The following is a 21,422-nucleotide window of genomic DNA, read 5'->3' as shown; positions in this document are numbered from 1 at the left end:
ACACACTAGCCACTGTGCAGGCTGACTCCATGAGACAGATCACAATTGGTCCCATTTTACAAAAAGGCAACTGCAGTAGGTCTATGTTTTGCAGGCACTAAATCTGATTCACCATGTTTTATGTGTGAACAAGAGACAGATGTGAGACAGGTTGTGTGGCTGGACCTAACCAGTCCGAGAGGATTGCATTCAAAAGCCCTTATGTCAGGGTGAGGCTAGAATAATAGCCCATCAGAGTTCAAAGAACAACAGTATGGTCGTATCCCCTTCATCCCAGCAAGGGAAAACCAACCTGGTCCATTTGATTGCCTTTTACCAACTGAGATATATGCTCTAACATTTTTCCCCCCTTCATCTCCCCTCATGTAGCCTGGGTTTTTTTTTTTTTTTAGACTCTGGAAATAAATAGTAACTCAGTAAATGAGGGATGAAGACCATTATGGTAGTCAAGAATAAAAAGAGAGGTTGCTTCACAGATTTGTTTTGGACCAGTGTCAATCCAGAGCGTAACTCTTGTATTTGTGGAATACTGTGAAGCATATCGCTACTTATTTATGTAGCACATCCTTATCTTTTCAAAGTGCTTGCTAATCTTTATTGTGTTTCCTAAACATCACAACTCTTTGGTCCTGGCCTCTGGGGTTCCAGTTTTACAATGAAAGGAAATCTGAGGCTGAGGAGCCTTTCACATAAATACTGTGTAATTTTTTTTCACGTCTCAGTGTACAGCCATGAGCGCTGTGAAAATGGTTTTATTTTATTTGTTTGTTTGTTTGTTTATTTATATTTTTATACTGTCCTTCCCTACAGCTCTGAGCGATTTACATAAAACATTTTGGAACATTTACATCAATATAACACTATAACAAAATCAGTATAAGAATATAACAATAACATACCAACTAGAACAGTATTTTAACAATAACTTTGACACACCCTCAGTAGGTTCAGTCCCTCAGTCAGTGGGGGGGACCTGCAGATGTTATGGGTCAGTCGGCCTCACCAAATGCCTGGTGGAAGAGCTCCCATACAGGCAGTCACAAGATGTTCACCCATGATGGTGCACATGCATCCCCTCTCTCAGGTTATTTATGTCTATGTAACAAGAATGTAAGGCATGAAGCAGCTCTGAGTCACTTGCCACTGCGTAGCAGGCCTTGCAGACTGAACACAGAAGATGAGCACATACTAACTTCCAATTGCAGTGGCACAGCCCATAGGCATCTTAATGAGAATTTGGAGATAATCTCATGATTGCAAATTTCTTCAGTCCTAATCATGTTTACTCAAAAGTAAGTCCCACTTGCCTTGACATGCGTGGCCCAGGTTAGCTGTATCTCAGAAGCTAAGCAGGGCTGAATCTGCACGGAGCTTTTATTCCAGTCCCAGTTCGAATCAATCCCTGCCATTCACACTGAATGTGATTTCCATTTTTATTTTGTTCGATTACAATTTTCTCTCTGCAACAAGCAAGATTGATCCGGAGTGACCCTACCTTTTCCCCGCAATATCCTGGAGTGGATGTAACCTTTGATATTTGAAAAATGGGCATAATTAAAGGTGCACGCTCTGCTTTGTCCCAAACTAACTAGCTGCCTTGAGCCTGCAATGCTGTAGAAAAGCCCTGATTGGCCATGGCGTCAGTTCAAAGGCTTCCTTGTTCCCAAGGTGCAAGGCTTCTCTTAAAGGGGAAGCCCTAACTTCTCCCAGCAGATGCTCCTGAAACCTTCTCTGGGAAGAGATTTGCCTCTTGGTTTTTTCTCCCCCTCCTCTGCTGTCTCCAACCCACTCCCTCCCCTTCAAGAAAAGAAGGAGGCTCCTGCTGCACTTGGCTCCCCCCCCCCTTCTGAGCTTCCCTAATCACGTGCAGAACACTTTTCTCTTTCAATGGGGAGGGGGGCATAGAGGAAGACCCAAGTTCAAATTGATCCAAATTCAGCAGGATCCACAATGAATTAAACAAAGTAAGTGCAGATTCAGCCCAGGGTTGGCCCTGGTTAGTATTCAAATTGGATACCACAAAGGAAGTCCAAAGTCACTGTGCAGAGGCAGGCAACAGCACACCACCTCTGACCATCTCTTGCCTAGACAACTATACAGAGTCCCCCATAATTCGGTTGCGACTTGATAGCACTTTCCACAACCACCACCAAGTTCCATTTTATTCAGTGGTACTTAATCTCAGGTAAATGCCTAAGAAGGTGGGACTCCCCACCTATAAAGGTAAAGGTAAAGGTATCCCCTGTGCAAGCACCGAGTCATGTCTGACCCTTGGGGTGACGCCCTCTAGCGTTTTCATGGCAGACTCAATACGGGGTGGTTTGCCAGTGCCTTCCCCAGTCATGATCGTTTACCCCCCAGCAAGCTGGGTACTCATTTTACCGACCTCGGAAGGATGGAAGGCTGAGTCAACCTTGAGCCGGCTGCTGGGATTGAACTCCCAGACTTATGGGCAAAGCTTTCAGACGGCTGCCTTACCACTCTGCGCCACAAGAGGCTCATTCCCCACCTATAGCAGGTTTTAATTAGCACAGTAAAAGTGTGAACATGAGATAAGCCCCACTGGATCACACCAGTGCTCCATCTAATCCAGCATCCTGTTTCACATAGGGGCCAATCAGCTGCCTTGGATGATCTGTGTGCTTTTTCCCTTGATTCAATTTGATTTAGACATAAATAACAGTTCATGCTGTGCTTCCTGAGTTTCATGCCCCCCTTAACCCTACCAATTTATTTTTTTATACCTGCTACAAAAAAAATCTGCGTAGTCCAGGGCCCTCAAACATTTTGAGCCTGTGGGCACCTTAGGACACAATATGGTGGGCACAGCCATAAAATGGATGCCACAAAATGGGTGCTCCAGAAGGAGGAGCCATCAAAAAAATGGCTGCTGAAGCTTACCTTCAGCCATATCCTAGAGATTCTTGTGTTGTGGTTGCAGTTGCTGCCCAAACAACATTTTTAACAATTAGAACCAATCAAATTTCAAACAGCCAATTGTCCCACCTGGCCCTGCCCAAATTCTAAAAAGACTTGGTGGGCACCAAGAAAGGTATCAATGGATGCCTTGGTGCCCATAGGCACCATGTTGAGGACCTCTGGCCAGCCAATATATGTATCTGAGGAAGCCTACTCTAGTTCATGAAAGCTTAAATGCAAGTCCTATGCAGTTTCACCCATCCAAGTCCCCATTGAAGTTGATGGGCTTAGTATGGTGGAAGTTCCATTTATGAAAGCTTTGTTCAAGTGCCACTCAACTCCCGCTCAGCTGAGTCTAGAAAGTGGGCACAGTGAAAGGGGTGTGATTAGAGGGCCAAAGGATAGCACACACCTCATTATAAATGAATCAGATTTGGGCAGGGGAAGGAGCTCAGGAGGGGCGTGATGCCCTCTCAAGCTGCCATTTTCTCCAGGAGGGCAAAGGAAAGGTGCCCCTGGGCTTGAACCTTGCTCTGCTGCTTCAGACCAACTGGCTAGCCACCCTGATCTATTGTCTCCAGGGGAAGTGATATCCGTACCCTGTTGAATTCTTGGACTAGGCAGAAGCCAAACAAAACTTATTGCCCAAATGCAGTCAACAATTACAGCTCCTGAGAAGGTTCAAGGAAGGCTTAATAAAGAAGACAAGGGTATATCTCACAAGGCCTACCAGGCCAAGGCAGAACCCACCATGCAAGACTTCCTGGGTCAAAAGCAGCAGCTAAAGGATACCATGCTTTCCATCTTTACAAAACTGGCTACTCCCTGCTACACAGTGCAGCAGGAAAAACCCAGAGTCTTAAAGAAGGGCCTTCAAGAAAAGGAAAGAGCCCTGACTGCTGCTGGACAGGGGAGGAGAAATGGGGAGTTAACTCCATAGAACAGGGGTAGTCAAACTGCGGCCCTCCAGATGTCCATGGACTACAATTCCCAGAAGCCCCTGCCAGCATTTGCTTTCATTTGCTGGCAGGGGCTCATGGGAATTGTAGTCCATGGACATCTGGAGGGCCGCAGTTTGACTACCCCTGCCATAGAACAACCATCTTTTAATGTACCGGGGATTTTATGGGTTGGGCACTTTTATTCTTTTATTGTCTTAGCGGCGGTATAGAAGTTAAAATATAAATAAATAAATATATATAAATATAAATTCCATGCTAATTCTGAGAGACCTGGAAGGCTTACACAGAATTCCAAGCTCCTAACCCGTCCCACAAAGGGAGGTCGACAACAGAAGTCAACCCAAGAAGCAGCCAAGGCCCGAGGGGAAGGGCGCAGAGAGCCTGTTTCGCCCAGGAAGGCGCCCTCTCTGCCCTTCCCCTCAGGCCTTGGCTGCTTCTTGGGTTGACTTCGGGGACCGCCAACCCCGCAGGGAGGTTCCCGCGAGCTCGGCCTGCGTCGCGGGGCTCCAGGCTCGGCCCCGCCGCGTGGCTGACGCGAGGGCCGGGCTCCGCCTCCGGAGGAGGAAGGGCCGGACACGCCGCAGCCAGCGCCAGCGCCGGGGAGCTGCCGAGCGGGCCGGACGCAGCGCGCTGGGGCGGCGGGGCCCGGGGGTGGCGGCGGCGGCGGCGGCTCGGACAGCCGGCCATGGCGCTGGGGGGCTGCGTGGCCCGGGACCGGCCGGCCTTGGGCGGACGTCTCCTCAAGCTGGGCGCGCTGCTGTGGCTGCTGTGGCTGGAGGGCCCGGTAAGGGGACGTCGAGGGGGTCGGGCTGGGAGGCAGGGAAGCAGGGAGGGTGGCGCGGTCGCCCTGACAACTGCCCCGGGAGGGCACGGATGCGGGGCTCGGCCTCGCCTGGGGGGGCGGTCAGTGACAGCTGGTCGGAGGCGAGGGCGGTAAGAAAACAAGTTCGCCCGCACACACTCCTCCTCCTTTGCAAGAAGCGATGGGGGGGGGGGAGCCGCGGTGCCGCTCTCCCGCGCTCCCCAGGTGTCCCGAGGGTGCCTCCAGCCCGGTGTGGGGCAGGATGGGCCCTTGGGAGAGGAGAGTGTTTGCTCAGCCTGTCTGGGCGGCCGTGTGTCATCTCGCCCTTTTCCTGCCGGCCAGGGTCAGCCCCTTTGGGCTGCTCCTGTTGGGAAACCAGGCGGCTCCCGAGTTGTTTGCAAACAAGGCAGGATGGCAGCAGCCTTCCCCACCACCCCCTGACGGAGAGGCCGGTTCTGTGATGGTTTAAATTGTATTATCCTGATTTTTCTGGGAAGGGGGCCCAGTTCCCACCTGGTATCTAGGGTTGCCAGCTGGTCTCCCTGGGCACTGGTGGGGTAGGAGCAGAGTTGCCAGATCCAGGGTGGAAACTTCTGGAGATTTGGGGACGAAGTTTGGGGATGGCATGGACCTCGCTGGTGTAAAGTGCCATACAAATTTCACTGAGGATGCTGTTCTCTGTAGTCTGGAGATGAGCTGTAATTCCAGGGGATCCCCAGGTCCCACCTGGAGGCTGGCATCCCTGCTTGCATTCTGCCCCTACCGTGAACCCGAGAGAGCAAGGCAACTGTCCCCTGTATCCTCCCCAAGCGTCCTTCATGGAGACAATGCTTGGGGTCCTTGTCTTATGTTATCCTTTTGTTTGTATGGTATGGGGGACAATAATGCAGTGAAATTGCCTCCTGACCACTGAGCTTCATAGTGAGTTTGCCACATCCAAAGTGAACTGAAAAAGAAGAGGAGATTGTGTATTTGAAGAAGGGAAAGTTGCCTCAGGTCATCCTGGATTGTAAGGCAAATTAACATTGAAGGGAAATCTACAAATGGGTAGCCGTGTTGGTCTGAAGTAGCACAATAAAATCAGAGTCCAGTAGCACCTTTAAGAACAATAAACATTTATTCAGGGCATGAGCTTTCGAGTGCAAGCACTCTTCGTCAGACTATGATCTTCTTATATATTCCCTGTTATGTAAAAAGATTATAGTCTGAGGAAGAGTGCTTGCACTCGAAAGCTCATGCCCTGAATAAATCTTTGTTGGTCTTAAAGGTGCTACTGGACTCTGATTTTATTGAGGGGAAATGTTATTGTACCCAGTTGTCCCCCCCTCCCCCAGCTTTCTTGGGTCCATCTTTGCTATGTAAGCCTATTCGATAAAGAAAGATGGATATCATCTGCACCAGAAACAACTCTATAAATTTAGGGGGGCAGAGGAGTTGCCTGACAAGCCTGTAGTCCTACCACACAGCCATGTGCTTTTTCTTGTGCCTCTTTAGCCCCATAGCTCTAGCCCTGCTGTGTACACAGACTTCTTCATGAGAGACTGGTGCACCTCTTGTTGTGGTTGTTTTGTCTATTCAAAAAATGTTTGAACGACCTCACATACCATTCTGGTTAATTCTAGATGCATTTTCATTTTATATATCTTTACAGAAGACTGATTGTTTAACTGAATGCCCTTGAACAATTGCCATTTTCCAGCGTCTGCGTGTCATCTTTGTCTACACACTTTTTATTTTTCTGTATGCTATTTTCTCTCTTTGAGTTCCACTTGCACCTACCTGCTGTAACTGCAGGTATAATACCACTGGTATCTATTTGTTAAACTACTTATATCACACCTTTCTTCTTGATTCGTGACTGCTCAAGATATCCACTTTATGCACGCTTAATAAGTAATAATACCAGTACTTTTTACTAGGAGAGGATAGTGTCAATTTGAAGAAGGGAAATATATATATACTTAAAATTGTTATTATTATTATATATATAATACACTCACATCACAAAAGTTGGCAGTAGTGTAAACCAGCCACGAACTCTACTTACCTCTTATCATTATGAGCACAGTTCTCTCATTTATTTGTTTCCTAGAAAATGAGACTACAATATTTCTTCCCTCTTGTTATTTAACTTCTAAAGGCATTTCCTTGCCCGTTACATGTAGTGAAATGCTCACCTAATGTAGTTGTTATATTCTGGTCCCTCCGTATGACGTTGCCAACATCCAGCTTCTGGGCAGTAACCAGCTGGCTACATCCTCCATTTTAAAGCGCAAGTTGGGGAATCACATAAAGTGGATTCACCAGCCTATTTAGTGCTGAGGGAAGGTATGGAAGCTAAAATGTGCTAAAGTCTGCTTCATGTGTCTCTTAGTATTGTGGGTATGGGTTATAAAAAAATTTAATGAATGAATCAAGTTGAATTCCTTTTTTTCTTTGCATTTATTCTCCCTTTAAAAAATAAAGCATATTTACAAGTTTGTCTCTGTAAAGCTGCAGGAATTAAAATGATGCCCCACCTGTCTCCATACCAGCGTGAAACTTTCTTACAAGTAGAAGCTAAGCTGGCAGCTATCTTGTCCTCGGACCAGAAAGTAGAATTCAAAATTACATTACATATTACTAACAGTCACATAATCCCAATTAAAATAAATTGTGAGGAATGTGGGTACACAAGTTACATAAGGTTAGCATGCATAGTGAGATAAAAAACCTTTGTCTTTGTTGAGTCCAGGGCAGTAAATAGTAAGGTGTGAGCCATGGATCACTGGCTTTGACAGTTTTATTTCTAATATGTCCGTGTGAACTACAAATGGGTTTGAGAGGTTTGATTGGCTGGTTTGGCAGAGAGTTATCATATGGCTGTGTTTGGATGCTATGACACAGTTTACTAATGTAACAAGATTAACTTTTGTTTATATATTCCTACTGTTATGATGGTCAGTTCTTAGTCTAACGAAGAGTGCTTGCACTCAAAAGCTCACGCCTTGAATAAATCTTTGTTGGTCTTAAAGGTGCCACTGGACTCTGTTTTTACTGTGCTACTTCAGACCAACACGGCTACTCTTTCATTAAAAGAAATTGTACCCCTGGGGTCTGATAAGATACAGTTTCTGGAGGGAAAACATATTAGCCGACTTAATATACAGAATGTTAAAGATCTCCTATAATTCTATATACAATAGTTTTTCTGCATATTGTATTTGTGTTGTCTATTTTTATCTAAAAATATGAGCGGAAAGCTTGTGAGAAAAACTAATATTTAAAAAAAATGAATACTATTTTTAGAAAACTTAATATTTTACAAATATTAAAATACAAGCTTAAGCATCTTATGTTATTACTCCACTATTGCTCCAACACGGGTATTACAATTACAGTTAATCAAGCATTTCACTTGAAGCTAGCAAACATTATCTTGAAACTTTAATTAGCGAAAATAGGAACATTGTGAAAAACACAAATCTGCAGGCCATCTTGAGAAAGATTTTGAACCCTTCCCCTGCAGAGCGGGCTTATTGTTAGTTTCAAGATTATTATGACTGTCTAAAGTTAAGTGTGCATATCGGGAATACTCCTTAGACACCAGCAGCAAATGCAGAAGTCCCAGTTCCCTGCTTTTAGAGTGCACCTGCACTACCAGAAAAAAACTTATTGTGGCCCACAGCTGTAATAGTCCAGGACTAACCTTGTTGCCTTTTGGAGAGCCAGTTTGGTGTAGTGGTTAGGAGTGCGGACTTGTAATCTGGCATGCCAGGTTCGATTCTGCGCTCCCCCACATGCAACCAGCTGGGTGACCTTGGGCTCGCCACGGCACTGATAAAACTGTTCTGACCGGGCAGTGATATCAGTGCTCTCTCAGCCTCACCCACCCCACAGGGTGTCTGTTGTGGGGGGAGGAATGGGAAGGCGACTGTAAGCCGCTTTGAGCCTCCTTCGGGTAGGGAAAAGCGGCATATAAGAACCAACTCTTCTTCTTCTTCTCTTCTTTATGTTTAACTTAATCCAGGCAAATGCTGTTGTTTTGGTGTGTTCATGAAAAATGATAATTCTTTAATGCTGGCTGTTAGATCCGTGGGTTTGGAGACCAGGACACTGGGTACAGTCTCCTGTTACAAATTTTTCTTCCCCTCCCACACTGCTCTGCATGCTGTAGTCCCCTCCTGCTGTTTCCTCTCCCTCCCTTCTAGGTATAGAAACTGCTTCTGAAGACAACTCTTCATATCAGTAGTTTGTATTGGAAAGGGGCTTGATCCGGCCATTAATTACAACAGTTAACAGATTGCTGCCTCTACGGATTCTTAGGGAGCCATCCTAAGTAGGTCTACTCAGAAGTAAGACCCATTTTATTCACTGGGGCTTGTTTCCAGGAAAGTGCTATTAGGATTTCAGGCTAAAACATACATTCCACCCCCCTCCCCCCCCCCCCCGTGAATTATGTAAGAAATGCTAATTGGGGATATCATTGTGGTTAATGAAAAAGGAAGGTTCCTTAGCTGTGTTATTTGTTTTGAAACAAAACAACTAAGGTTTGTGGCACCTTAATGTTGCACATTTAAAAGGAAGGATTGTGCTAGTTTGGAGCATGGGTTCAGATATAGCTGGCTTGGATCTTAAGATGCTGCTGCTCCATCAGCAAGTGGCTGTTCCATCTGCAAAGGAGGAGAAAGAATTTTTTTCAGTTTGCCAGTTCCTCCTTCCTGGTTCAGTCCTCCACTTTGCCTGCCACACTGTTCCTAGAATCCACCTACCTAAAGGAGAATATTGGAGGCAGGACAGGGAAGCTGTTCTATTGCTGGCACCTCCATTTAAAAGGATCTTGGATGGTAATTACTGGACAAGTGCTGTGGTCAGAGTGGCCACACGGTGCTAGATAGACCAGTTTGTGTCCAAGGTGCTGGGATGAAGTGCAGAGGCTAAAGAGAAGGGGAGCTGTTGGAGAAGACGGACCCTTTATTCCATCCCTGGCATGAAGCCTGCAGCTCACAGTTTCCCAATCCTGCAGTTCTTGCAGCAGTGGCTGTTTCGAGCTGGGAACCACCCATCAACCATGATGACCACAGGGCTAAGTTATTGCTCACTTCCCTAAAACAAAAAAGGAGGTGTCACTTTGGAAAACAGTGTTTGGGAGAACCACAAGTGGTATGTCAAAGAAGCACACATGGCTCGCAAGCCATTGAATGAATGCAAGATTCGTTTATTTGGCTCCTTGAACCCTAGAAAACTAACATGAAGTGAGTCTCAGCCATCAGCCAAGTGTCCATCTGCACTTGCCCTTCCTACCAAATTTTCGCTACCGCCTGAAGGGTTCAGCACCTGTGAGTAAAGAAGCATAAGACACAAACACTCTTATACTTGGGCTGTGGATACAGATGCCACTAGGTAGAGCTTAATAAAGAGAAACTATCCGCCTCCTTGTGCCTAAAACTAATGCTCCTAGTGAATAATCTCCTTTGCAAAGGGTCAAGTGTATGCTGCAACTTCTCTTGTTTTTCTGAGAATTCCTTCCAGTATGTACGAGATAAGTGATTCCATAAAAGAGACTGCATTCAGAAATGAATTGAGGATGCATCAGCTCCATCTTCTGATAGCTGAGGATGCTTAACCTTTTGCCCGAGAATTACCCATCTATGAGTACATAGATCTATACTGTAGAGCAGTGGTTCTCAACCTTCCTTTAATACAGTTCCTCATGTTGTGGTGACCCCCCCAACCATAAAAGTGTTCTTTCACAGAAATTAAAGTGAAACTGACCAATGGCGTGGAGATCCATTGTTCATGATTGTATATAAATTGGTTATAAATTGTATATAAATTGGCTGGTGCCTTCAGGAGGTGCAGCAACAGTGGTGCTCCCCACCCCCGGCCCAGCTGCTCTCCCTGCCATGACCCCTGGGAAAGGGTTGTTCAGCCCCCAAAGGGGTCCCGACCCCCAGGTTGAAAACCACTGCTGTAAAGGATTGTTCCAGGTGGGCAGCTGTGTTGATCTGAAGCAGCAAAACAGAGTTTGAGTCCAGGGGCACCTTTAAGACCCACAGAGTTTTATTCAAGATATAATCTTCTGTGTGCAAGCACACTTCGTCCGATACGTGAAAGCTCATACCTTGAATAAAACGTTGCTAGTTTTATTCCCCCAGACTCAAGCTTTGTTCTGTAGAGAATGGTGTTAGGCTTGGAGTGGAGAGACCTGTGTTCAGACCCCTACGGAACCAGGAAGCTGTGCCAATCTTTACTTTCTACTATAATTCGCAGGGTTGTTGTGCAAGGACAAAATGGGGAATGCCCATGTGTCGTTTCCCGAACTACTTGAAGGAACAGTGGCATGCAAGTGAAATAAATAGTGGAGCTGGAATGACAGAACAAGTGTTTCATAAATTCATATTTGTGAGAATCACGGTGGCCTTAAAATGTATTTAAGATTTATTTTCGCTTCCATTTGAAAAAAAATGTTTTACTGTTTCCCTTTAAACATCAGTAATACAATTGGAATATCAGTTGCCTCTGCTACATTAAGGATATTTTAGTGACTTGTTTTTTTTCTCCCAAGTATTCATGCTGTCAGCGTGTAACCTAGCAATGTAATTAGAGCACTAGCTGACAAAATAAGCTCCATGAATCATAGGGTATATATGATGATCGTGCTGGTTGCTTATGTTATTGTGCAGAAGCGCTCTTAAAAATATTTTGCCTTGCCCATATGTATGGTACACTGAGTAACACCATTTACATTTGTTAATGTCATTTGTTAATGCTAATTCTGTGCTGTCAACCGAGCTGAGCGAAGCAGGTTCAGAGTCTGAATTTTATAGATTATTTGCAAATGTGGACTGTACAGTCTGATCCTGCATTCTGCTCAGGATCTGAGTAAAAACCTTCAGCAGTTTCCCTTTCTTCCTGTGTCAGGCACAATGCAGATTACAGGAGATTTTTTCCCCCTTAGAGCTGCTCTCTAGAAGAAGCCTTGTGCTTTTTCCACTGTCCCTTAAGTTTCTCCTCTAATCTCAGGGGAAGCGAACCAGAAAACTGGCATTTCCTTGATCCTGCTAAACTGAGACTGCAGACATAATAAACATAGTCACACCCTTTTAAACCCATAGGCTTCAGTGGATTTAGAAGAGTGTAAACCTGTCTAGGTTTATACTGTGAATCTGCTAAAAAAGCACATTTTCTCTTGGGATTAGGGCTGTCCTGTATTTCAAGCAAGGTATCCTAGTTTGGCTATCCACTTGGCCATTCACTGATGAAATGGGCTGGTGAAAGAATAGGCCAGGGGTAGTCAAACTGCGGCCCTCCCGATGTCCATGGACTACAATTCCCAGAAGCCCCTGCCAGCGAATGCTGGCAGGGGCTCCTGGGAATTGTAGTCCATGGACATCGGGAGGGCTGCAGTTTGACTACCCCTGGAATAGGCTAACAAGGACTTCTTCTGGACTCTCCTGAGTATAACTCCAGCATTGGGAGAATGGAAATCAACCCGAGTGAAGCATATGCTTTAGCTGTGAAACTGTAGTTGTTCTGGTTTACAGAAGTAAGAATTAGAGTTTTTCCTAATCCTTAAACTGTCTTTAGCGATTCTTCTTAGTAAAATTACAGGGAGTCAGTGGCAACATGGCCTTGTGGATCGTTTACAGCAGGGGTAGTCAACCTGTGGTCCTCCAGATGTTCATGGGCTACAATTCCCATGAGCCCCTGCCTGCGTTTGCTGGCGGGGGCTCATGGGAATGGTAGTCCTTGAACATTTGGAGGACCACGGGTTTGACTACCCCTGGTTTACAGTCCAGTTTTGTGATCTGCCTCTTCACTGCCTCTAAGCTGGATGCCTTTTATCCCAGCATCCCTCCCCGGTCTTTAGCCTTTCTGCTCTGGTTGTCGTACCTGAACAGCGGGGTGGTTGATATAAGGGTATCTGTACAGTAAAACTAGAGGCTCCCCAGTTGGTCCCTGTTGTGGGAGAGCTGGTGCAGTTTATGATCTCATTTAAGCCATGATGGTCAATGCAGCTCACAGACTGGGTGCAAATCTAGATGGCTTTTGGTCTCCCTTTAGCTATGTCGTCTGGTGCCGAATGATACTAGTAAGCAGCTTGTTATTTCTGTGAAATGCAGTTGACAATCGTGTTGAGCCTATAACACCTATGTAGCTAACTCAGCCCAGCCGTGGCATTTTTAAGTTCTAGCGATGAATAAAAAATGCTTGATATATCTAAGTGAATGTTTACTCACAAGATGTTATACTCCAGGACTTTTATGTTGGTCTTTAAGGTACTACTGGACTCACATTTTGTTTGGATTGGCATGTAGATCCTTAGAAAAAGCACCTTCTCAATTGTGCTATATTAATTTTAGGATTATACTTAAAACTGGCCATCCCTGGTTTGTGCTGGTACATTTAGTCCTCCATACCGCCTCAGATAATACCTGATGGCTACAGTAAAAAAACATAAACATGAGCTTGAATATCACCCGCTAGCTGGAGCGTTTCGGTTGCATATACTTCATGTCTCATTTGTATCAGAGATCACATGTAGTTTGTAAGCTAACTTGTGCCCATTTCTCACAACTTAACATAGTCAAGAAACTGAAAGAACCTTTGGGCCTTTTTGTATCATCTTCGTGGTTTCTAAATAGTTCATGTTATTATAACTTCTCAAGCTTAATAGAAAGAGGTCGAAATCATTTAAAACATAGTGTTATTCTGGATTCCAAGACAGCTGTTGATCGAACACAAGTTCTGCAGGTAGAAGATAAAGAGTCTTGTTGACTTAAGTACTCATTATAAGAACTATGAATATACTCTGCCATATTTTAGATTGTAGGACGTGTGCAAATATATATTTCTAATGTGTCCTTGAAAGAATGTGCACAATAACTCGTAGTTACTGCTTTCACATATAATGCTGGGACTTGTTTTGTTAATCCCCCATGAACACTGTGTATACCATAGAATCATAGAGTTGGAATGGACCTCCAGTGTCATCTAGATCAGTGGTCCCCAACCTTTTTGTCACCGGGGACCAGTCAGCGCTTGACAATTTTACTGAGGCCCGGGGGGGGGGGATAGTCTTTTGCCGAGGGATGTCGCCGCCACCTGAGCCCCTGCTCCACTTGCTTTCCTGCTGGTGCCCCTAATGTCTCGCCACCCGCTGGGGGGGTGCTGCCAGCAGCAGCTGTGCAGTACCACTCCGAGGGGGCTGCTGGAGAGCACAAAAGGTGAGCCAGCGGCAGAGTGGCCGGGCAGCCCCCGAGGCAGCAGCCGGGGATTAAGACAAGGAGGACCCGCGGCACTGTACCGACTGATCCACGGACCGGGGGTTGGAGACCGCTGAACTAGACCAACCCCCTGCATATTGCAGGAACTCACAACTGCCTGCCCACCCACCCACAGTGACCCCAGTTTCATGCCCGAGTGATCCTTCCACCCAGTATTTCAAACTTTAAGTCCAGTGGCAGCTTTAAGACCAACAAAGTTTTATTCAAGGCATAAGTTTTCATGTCCATGTAATTTGTATCTGAAGATACAATTATGTATAAAGAAGTATGGATGCGTGAAAAGCTTACACCTTAAGTAAAACTGTTGGTCTTAAAGGTGCCAGTGGACTCAAATTTTGTTCTGCTGCTAAAGACCAACACGGCTACCCCTCTGAATACACCAATATATGTTAATCATAAATTGTCCCATGAGATTTAATTGTATAAAGCCAGAATTCTCTGAACTGAGAAATACAAATGTGGAGCAATTCTGAAAGTAAAACCCTGTAAGTCTTCCAAGGGATCGATTTGAATGGGGCAACACCTCTGATCAAACATTGACCATTCATAGAATATTCTGCATCAGACCTTCACATCCTATGACCCGCCCGCCCTGGGGCAGCCAGGGGCTTGACAAGGCCACTCTTAATGTAGCCAGATGGCAAAAGCAGACAGTTTCTCAAGCATCTCAGAGGCACTGAATGGTTCCCTTTGACTTGGGAAGGTCATAGATTGTGCAGGCTGGCTTGGCTTCTCTAGTTATGTTAGTAATTAAAATAAAATGCCTATCTGGTCACACATGCATAGAAGTAACATACAAATACTTGAAATTGTTTACATCATTTGCACTGTTTTTATCTCTGGCAAATCCAATTGGCTTTGTCCCTCTTACTGTCTTGGTGATGACTCTGATAAGAGGAAGCGTGTTGCAGTGGAGGCTACTTAAGGGCGTCTCTCTGCTGTCTGGGATGTTAGTTTTAACCCTAGAAAAATGCAATGGTTTCTAAAATGTAAAAAGACTTCTGGGAAGACATGCTTTAATGAAATTGCTTTTGGAAGCTGAAAGCCTAAACACTGTAATATTGCAATGGGTAAGAGGAATGCATAAGATGTATTTGATTTATATAGGGATATATAAAATGTAAAACAAATCCTGCATTATGCTTGTGATGGAAATGGCTCACATTATTTGTGGTACTTTGAGGGGGGACAGTACCAGAGAGAGCTTGAGTGATAGGTGGGTCTCTCAGGAAAGGCATCTGGTCAGGGACAATTTAGTAGGAAGAGGAAAGAAAACTATTTTTCCATAATCTACCGGCCTGGTAGCTGGGGAGAAAAGGGTTCTATGTATTGGACTTTACCAGCTGATCTGTTGACGGCAGACCTCTAATTTTGTTTCTTGTAAAGGTCGTTTTTTAAAAATAGAAGTATATAGTAGTGATCATCATAATTAATAATTTGAATTCAGTCATTCATGTATGATTTAACATGAACTGAACATGAGTCGTTACCACAGTTTTCTTACTTTGCAGAAAAGTACAGATATACAGTTTGAGTTTGAAAACAGTCAAGGGTTGACTTAAATCCTAGGGTCCATGACAGCAGTGTTCCATTGGTCGGCTTCTATTTTATTCCTTTCCCCCAATTAATAGATAATTGAGTGAAAGGAAGAAGGGTGTTTCTCTTGCCTCCCTCCCCCATTACAGGGGGAAAGAGAAGGGGGACAAATGCAGGAGACACCCTGTGATGACCTGTTTTCACCTTTGGGTCCAGAACCACATGTGCAACTGGGGCTATGCTACATTATCCTCTTGTACATGGAGTAGGAGCGATTCCTATATATACACAATTGCTTTTCACTGAGTGAAAGTATGTGAGTTGTTAAAATCTGAACTCTGCTTCATGGCCCGGTCTCGTTGCGTCAGTCTTTATTTAAAAGCCAATCACTAAAGTCTGAGCCTGTGACAACTTGTATGAATAATCTGTACAGAGAGTTCAAATCTTTACTCGATAATGATGTTCGAAGGAATGCGGTGAAAAATTATTATTGTTTTGAAATTCATAACCTTTAACGGAAACCTGAGGGTAGATTCCCAATAAAGGTTATGATTGTACCTTTGATAAATAACTTCCTTGACTCTTTCTCAATATTAGATATTGCTGGATCTGAATGTCAGATGGGACTGTTCATTCTTGGTGGAGCCAAGTTGCAGAACAAATTGAACAGTAGCTTCCAATGTTTTTAGTAATGTTGTAGAAAAGTAGCAAAGTGTACTCATATCAAGCGAGCAGTTTGTTCACTTTATCCTTAATTAAGTGCCAGAATTTTGCATTGACAGGCTGCTCTGATTTTGTCTATTGATTAATTGCCAGCCCACTCAATCCAAGATTGAGTAGCAATATGTTGAACAGGGATGGAATACTTCAAGTGCTATCTTTGTTTGTTTTAATGGGGTTTTACTGGGGTTTTATATGGACAGATTGTGACCCACCACAAGCTGGTTCAGGAGTGGCGGGTGATACGTTTAAATAATAAGTAAATAAATATTATTAATTAGAATAGAATCATAGAGTTGGGCCATACAGGCCATCTAGTCCCATCCTTAGCATGAATACATGGGGAGTAAGTTTTACTGAATTCAGTAGCACATTCTTAAGTCATTGTGAATAGGATCAGGCTACATGTATACTTAACAATGGATTTCCATCAGGAGTAGACTGGCTGTGAGCCATTGGGATGTTTCCTAGTAAGCTGTTGGCCTCTCCCTCACCTGGGCCAGCGTGGGAAAGGCAGCACCTGGCTCACTCAAGGATTTTTGCAGCATGTGGAAAGAGGCATCCAACCCACCAGTTCATGTGTCACCGGGATAGACAGTCTTTCTCTTCCTCTTTCCCTCCCTCCTTTGAGAACTGGGGATGGGACCCTTTTTCAGGGCTGCTTTCCCCTCCCAAACCACTCCTGCTGTCCATGATCTACACTGGTTTTTGTGCGGTGCGACACATTTACTCCTTGAAAAAATTCCGTCAGTAGTAGCTCCCAAGTAAACGTGCATCAGATTTGGGAAACAGTGGCATAAAAATCTCAGATAAATAAGGACCCCCCCCCCCAGCCAGATTCCTACTCCCACCATCTTACACCTGGGTCAATAATCCGTATTCAATCTATTTAATTCCCGGGCTTTGTAGGGAAATTTGTTGGAGTGTAATTGATTTTTAGATGATGTCATTTTAAAACCGATAGTTGGTACAAGCTTTTAATCATGTTGTTGTGAGCCACCCCAAGACCTTCTGAAGAGGCCTACGTCAAAATATAAATATATTATAAATATAAAATAAATAACTATGACTGCCTCAACGGTGCATGGTACCCTTTGAGTTGTGGGAAATTACTTTGTTCATGCATTAGAGGTATATACATGAGCTGCTGGAGGGCGCAGCTAATTTGCATGTTGTGTTGCGTATGTAATGAGTAACATTTTTATCTCACTTGGAAAAGAGATCCGGCCAGCATTAACAGTAAATGTCTGCTTGCCAGAATGAGTAGGGCTTGGAAAAGATGTCAGGGCAAGTCTGTGAGGAAGCGGAGTGCTGGGCTAACCTCTGAGAAAGAGCAGGTCTTCATAGACCAAGCCCTATGAAGATAGGTTGAGGGACTTGGGAATGTTCAGCCTGGAGAAAAGGAGGTTGAGAGGGGACATGATAGCCCTCTTTAAGTATTTGAAAGGTTGTCACTTGGAGGAGGGCAGGATGCTGTTTCTGTTGGCTGCAGAGGAGAGGACATGCAGTAATGGGTTTAAACTTCAAGTACAACGATATAGGCTAGATATCAGGAAAAAAATTTCACACAGTAGTTCAGCAGTGGAATAGGCTGCCTAAGGAGGTGGTGAGCTCCCCCTCACTGGCAGTCTTCACGCAAAGGTTGGATACACACTTTTCTTGGATGCTTTAGGATGCTTAGGGCTGATCCTGCGTAGAGCAGGGGGTTGGACTAGATGGCCTGTATGGCCCCTTCCAATTCTACAATTCTATGATTCTATGTGTATGCAGTGTTGCTGTAGCTTGGGGCATTGGTAGCATTAGTAAATTAGCAGGCTGTGATAATTGCAATGGGATGTAAAAGCAGTGAGCTCAAGTTCTGTAGGGATCTAAGCTTAAAAATAGCATCCATGAAAGGCATTAAGTGAAAAGCCAGGGCAGATGCTGGAGCAGTTGTGTAGAGCAGTGGTCCCCAACCTGCGGGCCTCTCCCCCCCCCCACGCAGTAAAAAACTTCCCAGGCCGCAAGCTTGCGGCCCGGGAAGCTTCTTACTGCGGGAGGGCGGGGAGAGGGAATCATCGCGCATGCGCGGCCCGTGAGAGCGCGGCCTGCTGCGTGGGCGTGGTCCACGTGGGCGCAGACCGATGCCCTGCCGGTCCCCAGCCTCAGAAAGAAGAAGAGAAGAAGAAGAGTTGGTTCTTATATGCCGCTTTTCCCTACCCGAAGGAGGCTCAAAGCGGCTTACAGTCGCCTTCCCATTCCTCCCCCCACAACAGACACCCTGTGGGGTGGGTGAGGCTGAGAGAGCACTGATATCACTGCCCGGTCAGAACAGTTTTATCAGTGCCGTGGCGAGCCCAAGGTCACCCAGCTGGTTGCATGTGGGGGAGCGCAGAATCGAACCTGGCATGCCAGATTACAAGTCCGCACTCCTAACCACTACACCAAACTGGCTCTCTAAGGTTGGGGACCACTGGTGTAGAGCACATACGTTGGCCTAGCAGCCAAATCAAACCCATCTTTGTGATATTGCATATGATCAGCATTTTGTTTTAACTGGGCCATTGTTTATTTTCTCTTTTTCGTTTATATATCACTTCTTCGTTGATGACGCTGGGATGAATCTTCCAAACAAGGTCTAGGGGCAGTCTCAAGTGGAGTGCATTACAACAGTCTGTCCCTGGCTTTACGAAGGCCTACCAGATAGTTCTGATTCTGTCAGCAAACAAAGTAAATGAAAGAGACCCCTCCTGATCATTACAGAAAGCAGGATTTCAGGTTGTAACAGTTTATTCTGAACATAATGGATTTATAGCAGAAAACGTAAATTAGGTTTAATTTTATTTTTACCCAATAATGCGGTTAATGGAGATGGTTTCCATAAACCTGAGTATACACAAGCCTGGTAATGTTTGCTACCACTTGATATAAGTTTGGCCTATGTGGCATTTGCATGAAGCTTTTTTTGGTATCCTTTCTAGTACCCATTCAGAATCAGAAGATTTATTACAGTACTTGACCAGAATACAGACTACATACAGATAAAATAAATTACAATTTACAAAGGAATAAAATAGGAAAATTCTAAGGATCATAAATAACAATCATGTTAAAATTTAAGTCTAGATAATCTAAAATACATTGTAAATTTAGCAAGTAGTACAATCCTTCTTCATATTTCCTCCAGATTTCTTCCAAACATTCCTAATCTCAATAGTCAACCAAGTGAATTTGGCTACTGCAGAAGTTAACTTTATGCAACCCGCCACGAGACAGCTTTGCTGATAGCAGTGTGGAATAAATCCTGTTATTATTGTTATATAAGAACCTACTCTTCTTCTTCTTTCTTAAGTATCCTTTCTAGTAGATAAAGCTACCCTGGTTGGTATTTTCTGAACAATTTCACAGAACAGGATTAGGATCAAAAATTTCACTGGTGTGAGATATCCACATTATACTACCAGTGTGAAGTGCTAGAAGGTGTCCCATCATCTATTGTATCCTATGAGGGGAAATAGGCAACAGTACGTGTCCTGCAGAATCTCTGCAGTGAAAGTGAGGGAGGGGGGCATTTTGGGAAATCCAGCCCAGGAACAGGACCAGTTGCAATACTGTCCAGCAGAACCAGTTCCACTGTGGCAATGCCAACCCAACAGGACCAGGTTCTCATTGGAGAATCTCTGAAGTAGAAACTGAGGGGGAACAGGGAGAGCAGAACCCTGAGCCACCCTACTAGTGCCCAGCAGCAGAACACAGTGCCTCACTGGGGCAAATGCCAGTTCACCAGGACTACAGCACAGAATCACAATCCTAGGCAGCAGGACCAGTGCAATTCTAATGAAGAAGTGTGCATGCACAAGCTTATCCCTTGACTAAAACTTTGTTGGTCTTAAAGGTGCCTCTGGTCTCAGATGTTGTTCTACTGCATTCATGGTTATGGCATTCCAAATGTTATGGGGCCCTTGTTAAAAAAGGTAAAGGTATCCTCTGTACAAGCACCGGGTCATGTCTGACCCTTGGGGTGACGCCATCTAGCATTTTGCAGAGAGCTCTGCTCCAAAGCTTAAGTGAAAGGTAAGTCCTTGCTACTTTGCCTGGACCTCTGGATGCACACCTCTCTTTATCTGCTAGCTGGAGTTTGTGTGTCAACTTTTGAATTAGCCAGTGGCAAAATCTGCTTTTGTGTAAGGCAAAATGTGGACAGATTGAGTAAATGGGTTTTTGCACTCCACATCCTGAGTTTTAGGGTTGCTGTGGTACAGTAGGACATCCAGATAATGTGCAGTTGCGTTGTGCAAGGCCCTTCAGGAGTCAGTTGTGGTTAGAGAGGGTATGTGGTACGGGAAAGATAATGGATCGGTGATCTTTCGCATGCTCCTGCCCATGTCAGCAGGAGTAGAACACTTGCATCAGTGTGGTGAAATAACCAAAAACTTTAAAAAATTGAGTTCCAAATCCTATAGCCCTGCATTCAACTAGTCCTTATACAGCATAACCAGAAATAACAATAATTATATGTTAATCCACACTCTAACCCTCCTGGGACATACTTACAAGCCTGGGCGCTATTAATGTCCAATGGCCAGCTACTTGGTAGTTCTGTGATTCTGTTTCCTAATGGCTTTCTTTTATTTAAAAAAAGCATCTCCAACTTGAGCAGAAGACCATTAGAACAGGGGTAGTCAACCTGTGATCCTCCAGATGTCCATGGACTACAATTTCCATAAGCCCCTGGCAACAAATGCTGTCAGGAATTGTAGTCCATGGACATCTGGAGGACCACAGGTTGACTACCTCTGCATTAGAAGACCTTCACAGCTATTTTTCTCCCTAAGTGGCAAAAGATACAGGGACATGTACCTTCTTTCCTCCCAGGGAGATAAGCAGCTATGGGGTCACCTGCAATTAGATTAAATGGTAAAAGAAAGTCCGGTGACTGTGGGAACCACGGAAATACATATAATATGCATTTTTGCTTTCAAGCCCAAATTTACATATCTGTGGACCAGAAAGGAGAGAAAGAGGAAAAAAACAGCGAATATTAACCTTACCCAAGAAAAAGTCAAGTGAATATTACATGGATTTATATATGGAAACATAGCTGGGAGCACAGACTGTAGTTGAGCTGATGAGTCTGTTCTATTGGGCCTTTTCAGTCAGTTTAGAACAGCAGAATTATTACTCCTAGCAATCCCATCTCTTTGATCCAAATTGCTACATATGCTGTTCTACGCA

The 21,422-nt window shown here is 44.6% G+C and overlaps 1 protein-coding gene across 1 annotated transcript in view; it reads left to right on the top strand.

The window, feature by feature from the left end:
- Positions 1-4,360: 4,360 nt before the first annotated feature.
- The window catches only part of ERN1 (endoplasmic reticulum to nucleus signaling 1), an 84,570-nt gene continuing 67,508 nt past the window's right edge, over positions 4,361-21,422 (top strand). Inside the window, exon 1 of the mRNA XM_077328852.1 lies at positions 4,361-4,665. Coding sequence (XP_077184967.1) covers positions 4,567-4,665 — 99 coding nt within the window. The 5' untranslated portion in view covers positions 4,361-4,566. The remainder of the gene's footprint in view (positions 4,666-21,422) is intronic.

This window comes from Paroedura picta, chromosome 3 (assembly GCF_049243985.1).
Source record: "Paroedura picta isolate Pp20150507F chromosome 3, Ppicta_v3.0, whole genome shotgun sequence".
In the NCBI taxonomy this organism is placed as follows: domain Eukaryota; kingdom Metazoa; phylum Chordata; class Lepidosauria; order Squamata; family Gekkonidae; genus Paroedura; species Paroedura picta.
Note: the sequence above shows the minus strand (reverse complement) of the source record. Positions and strands in the feature narration are given on the sequence as shown.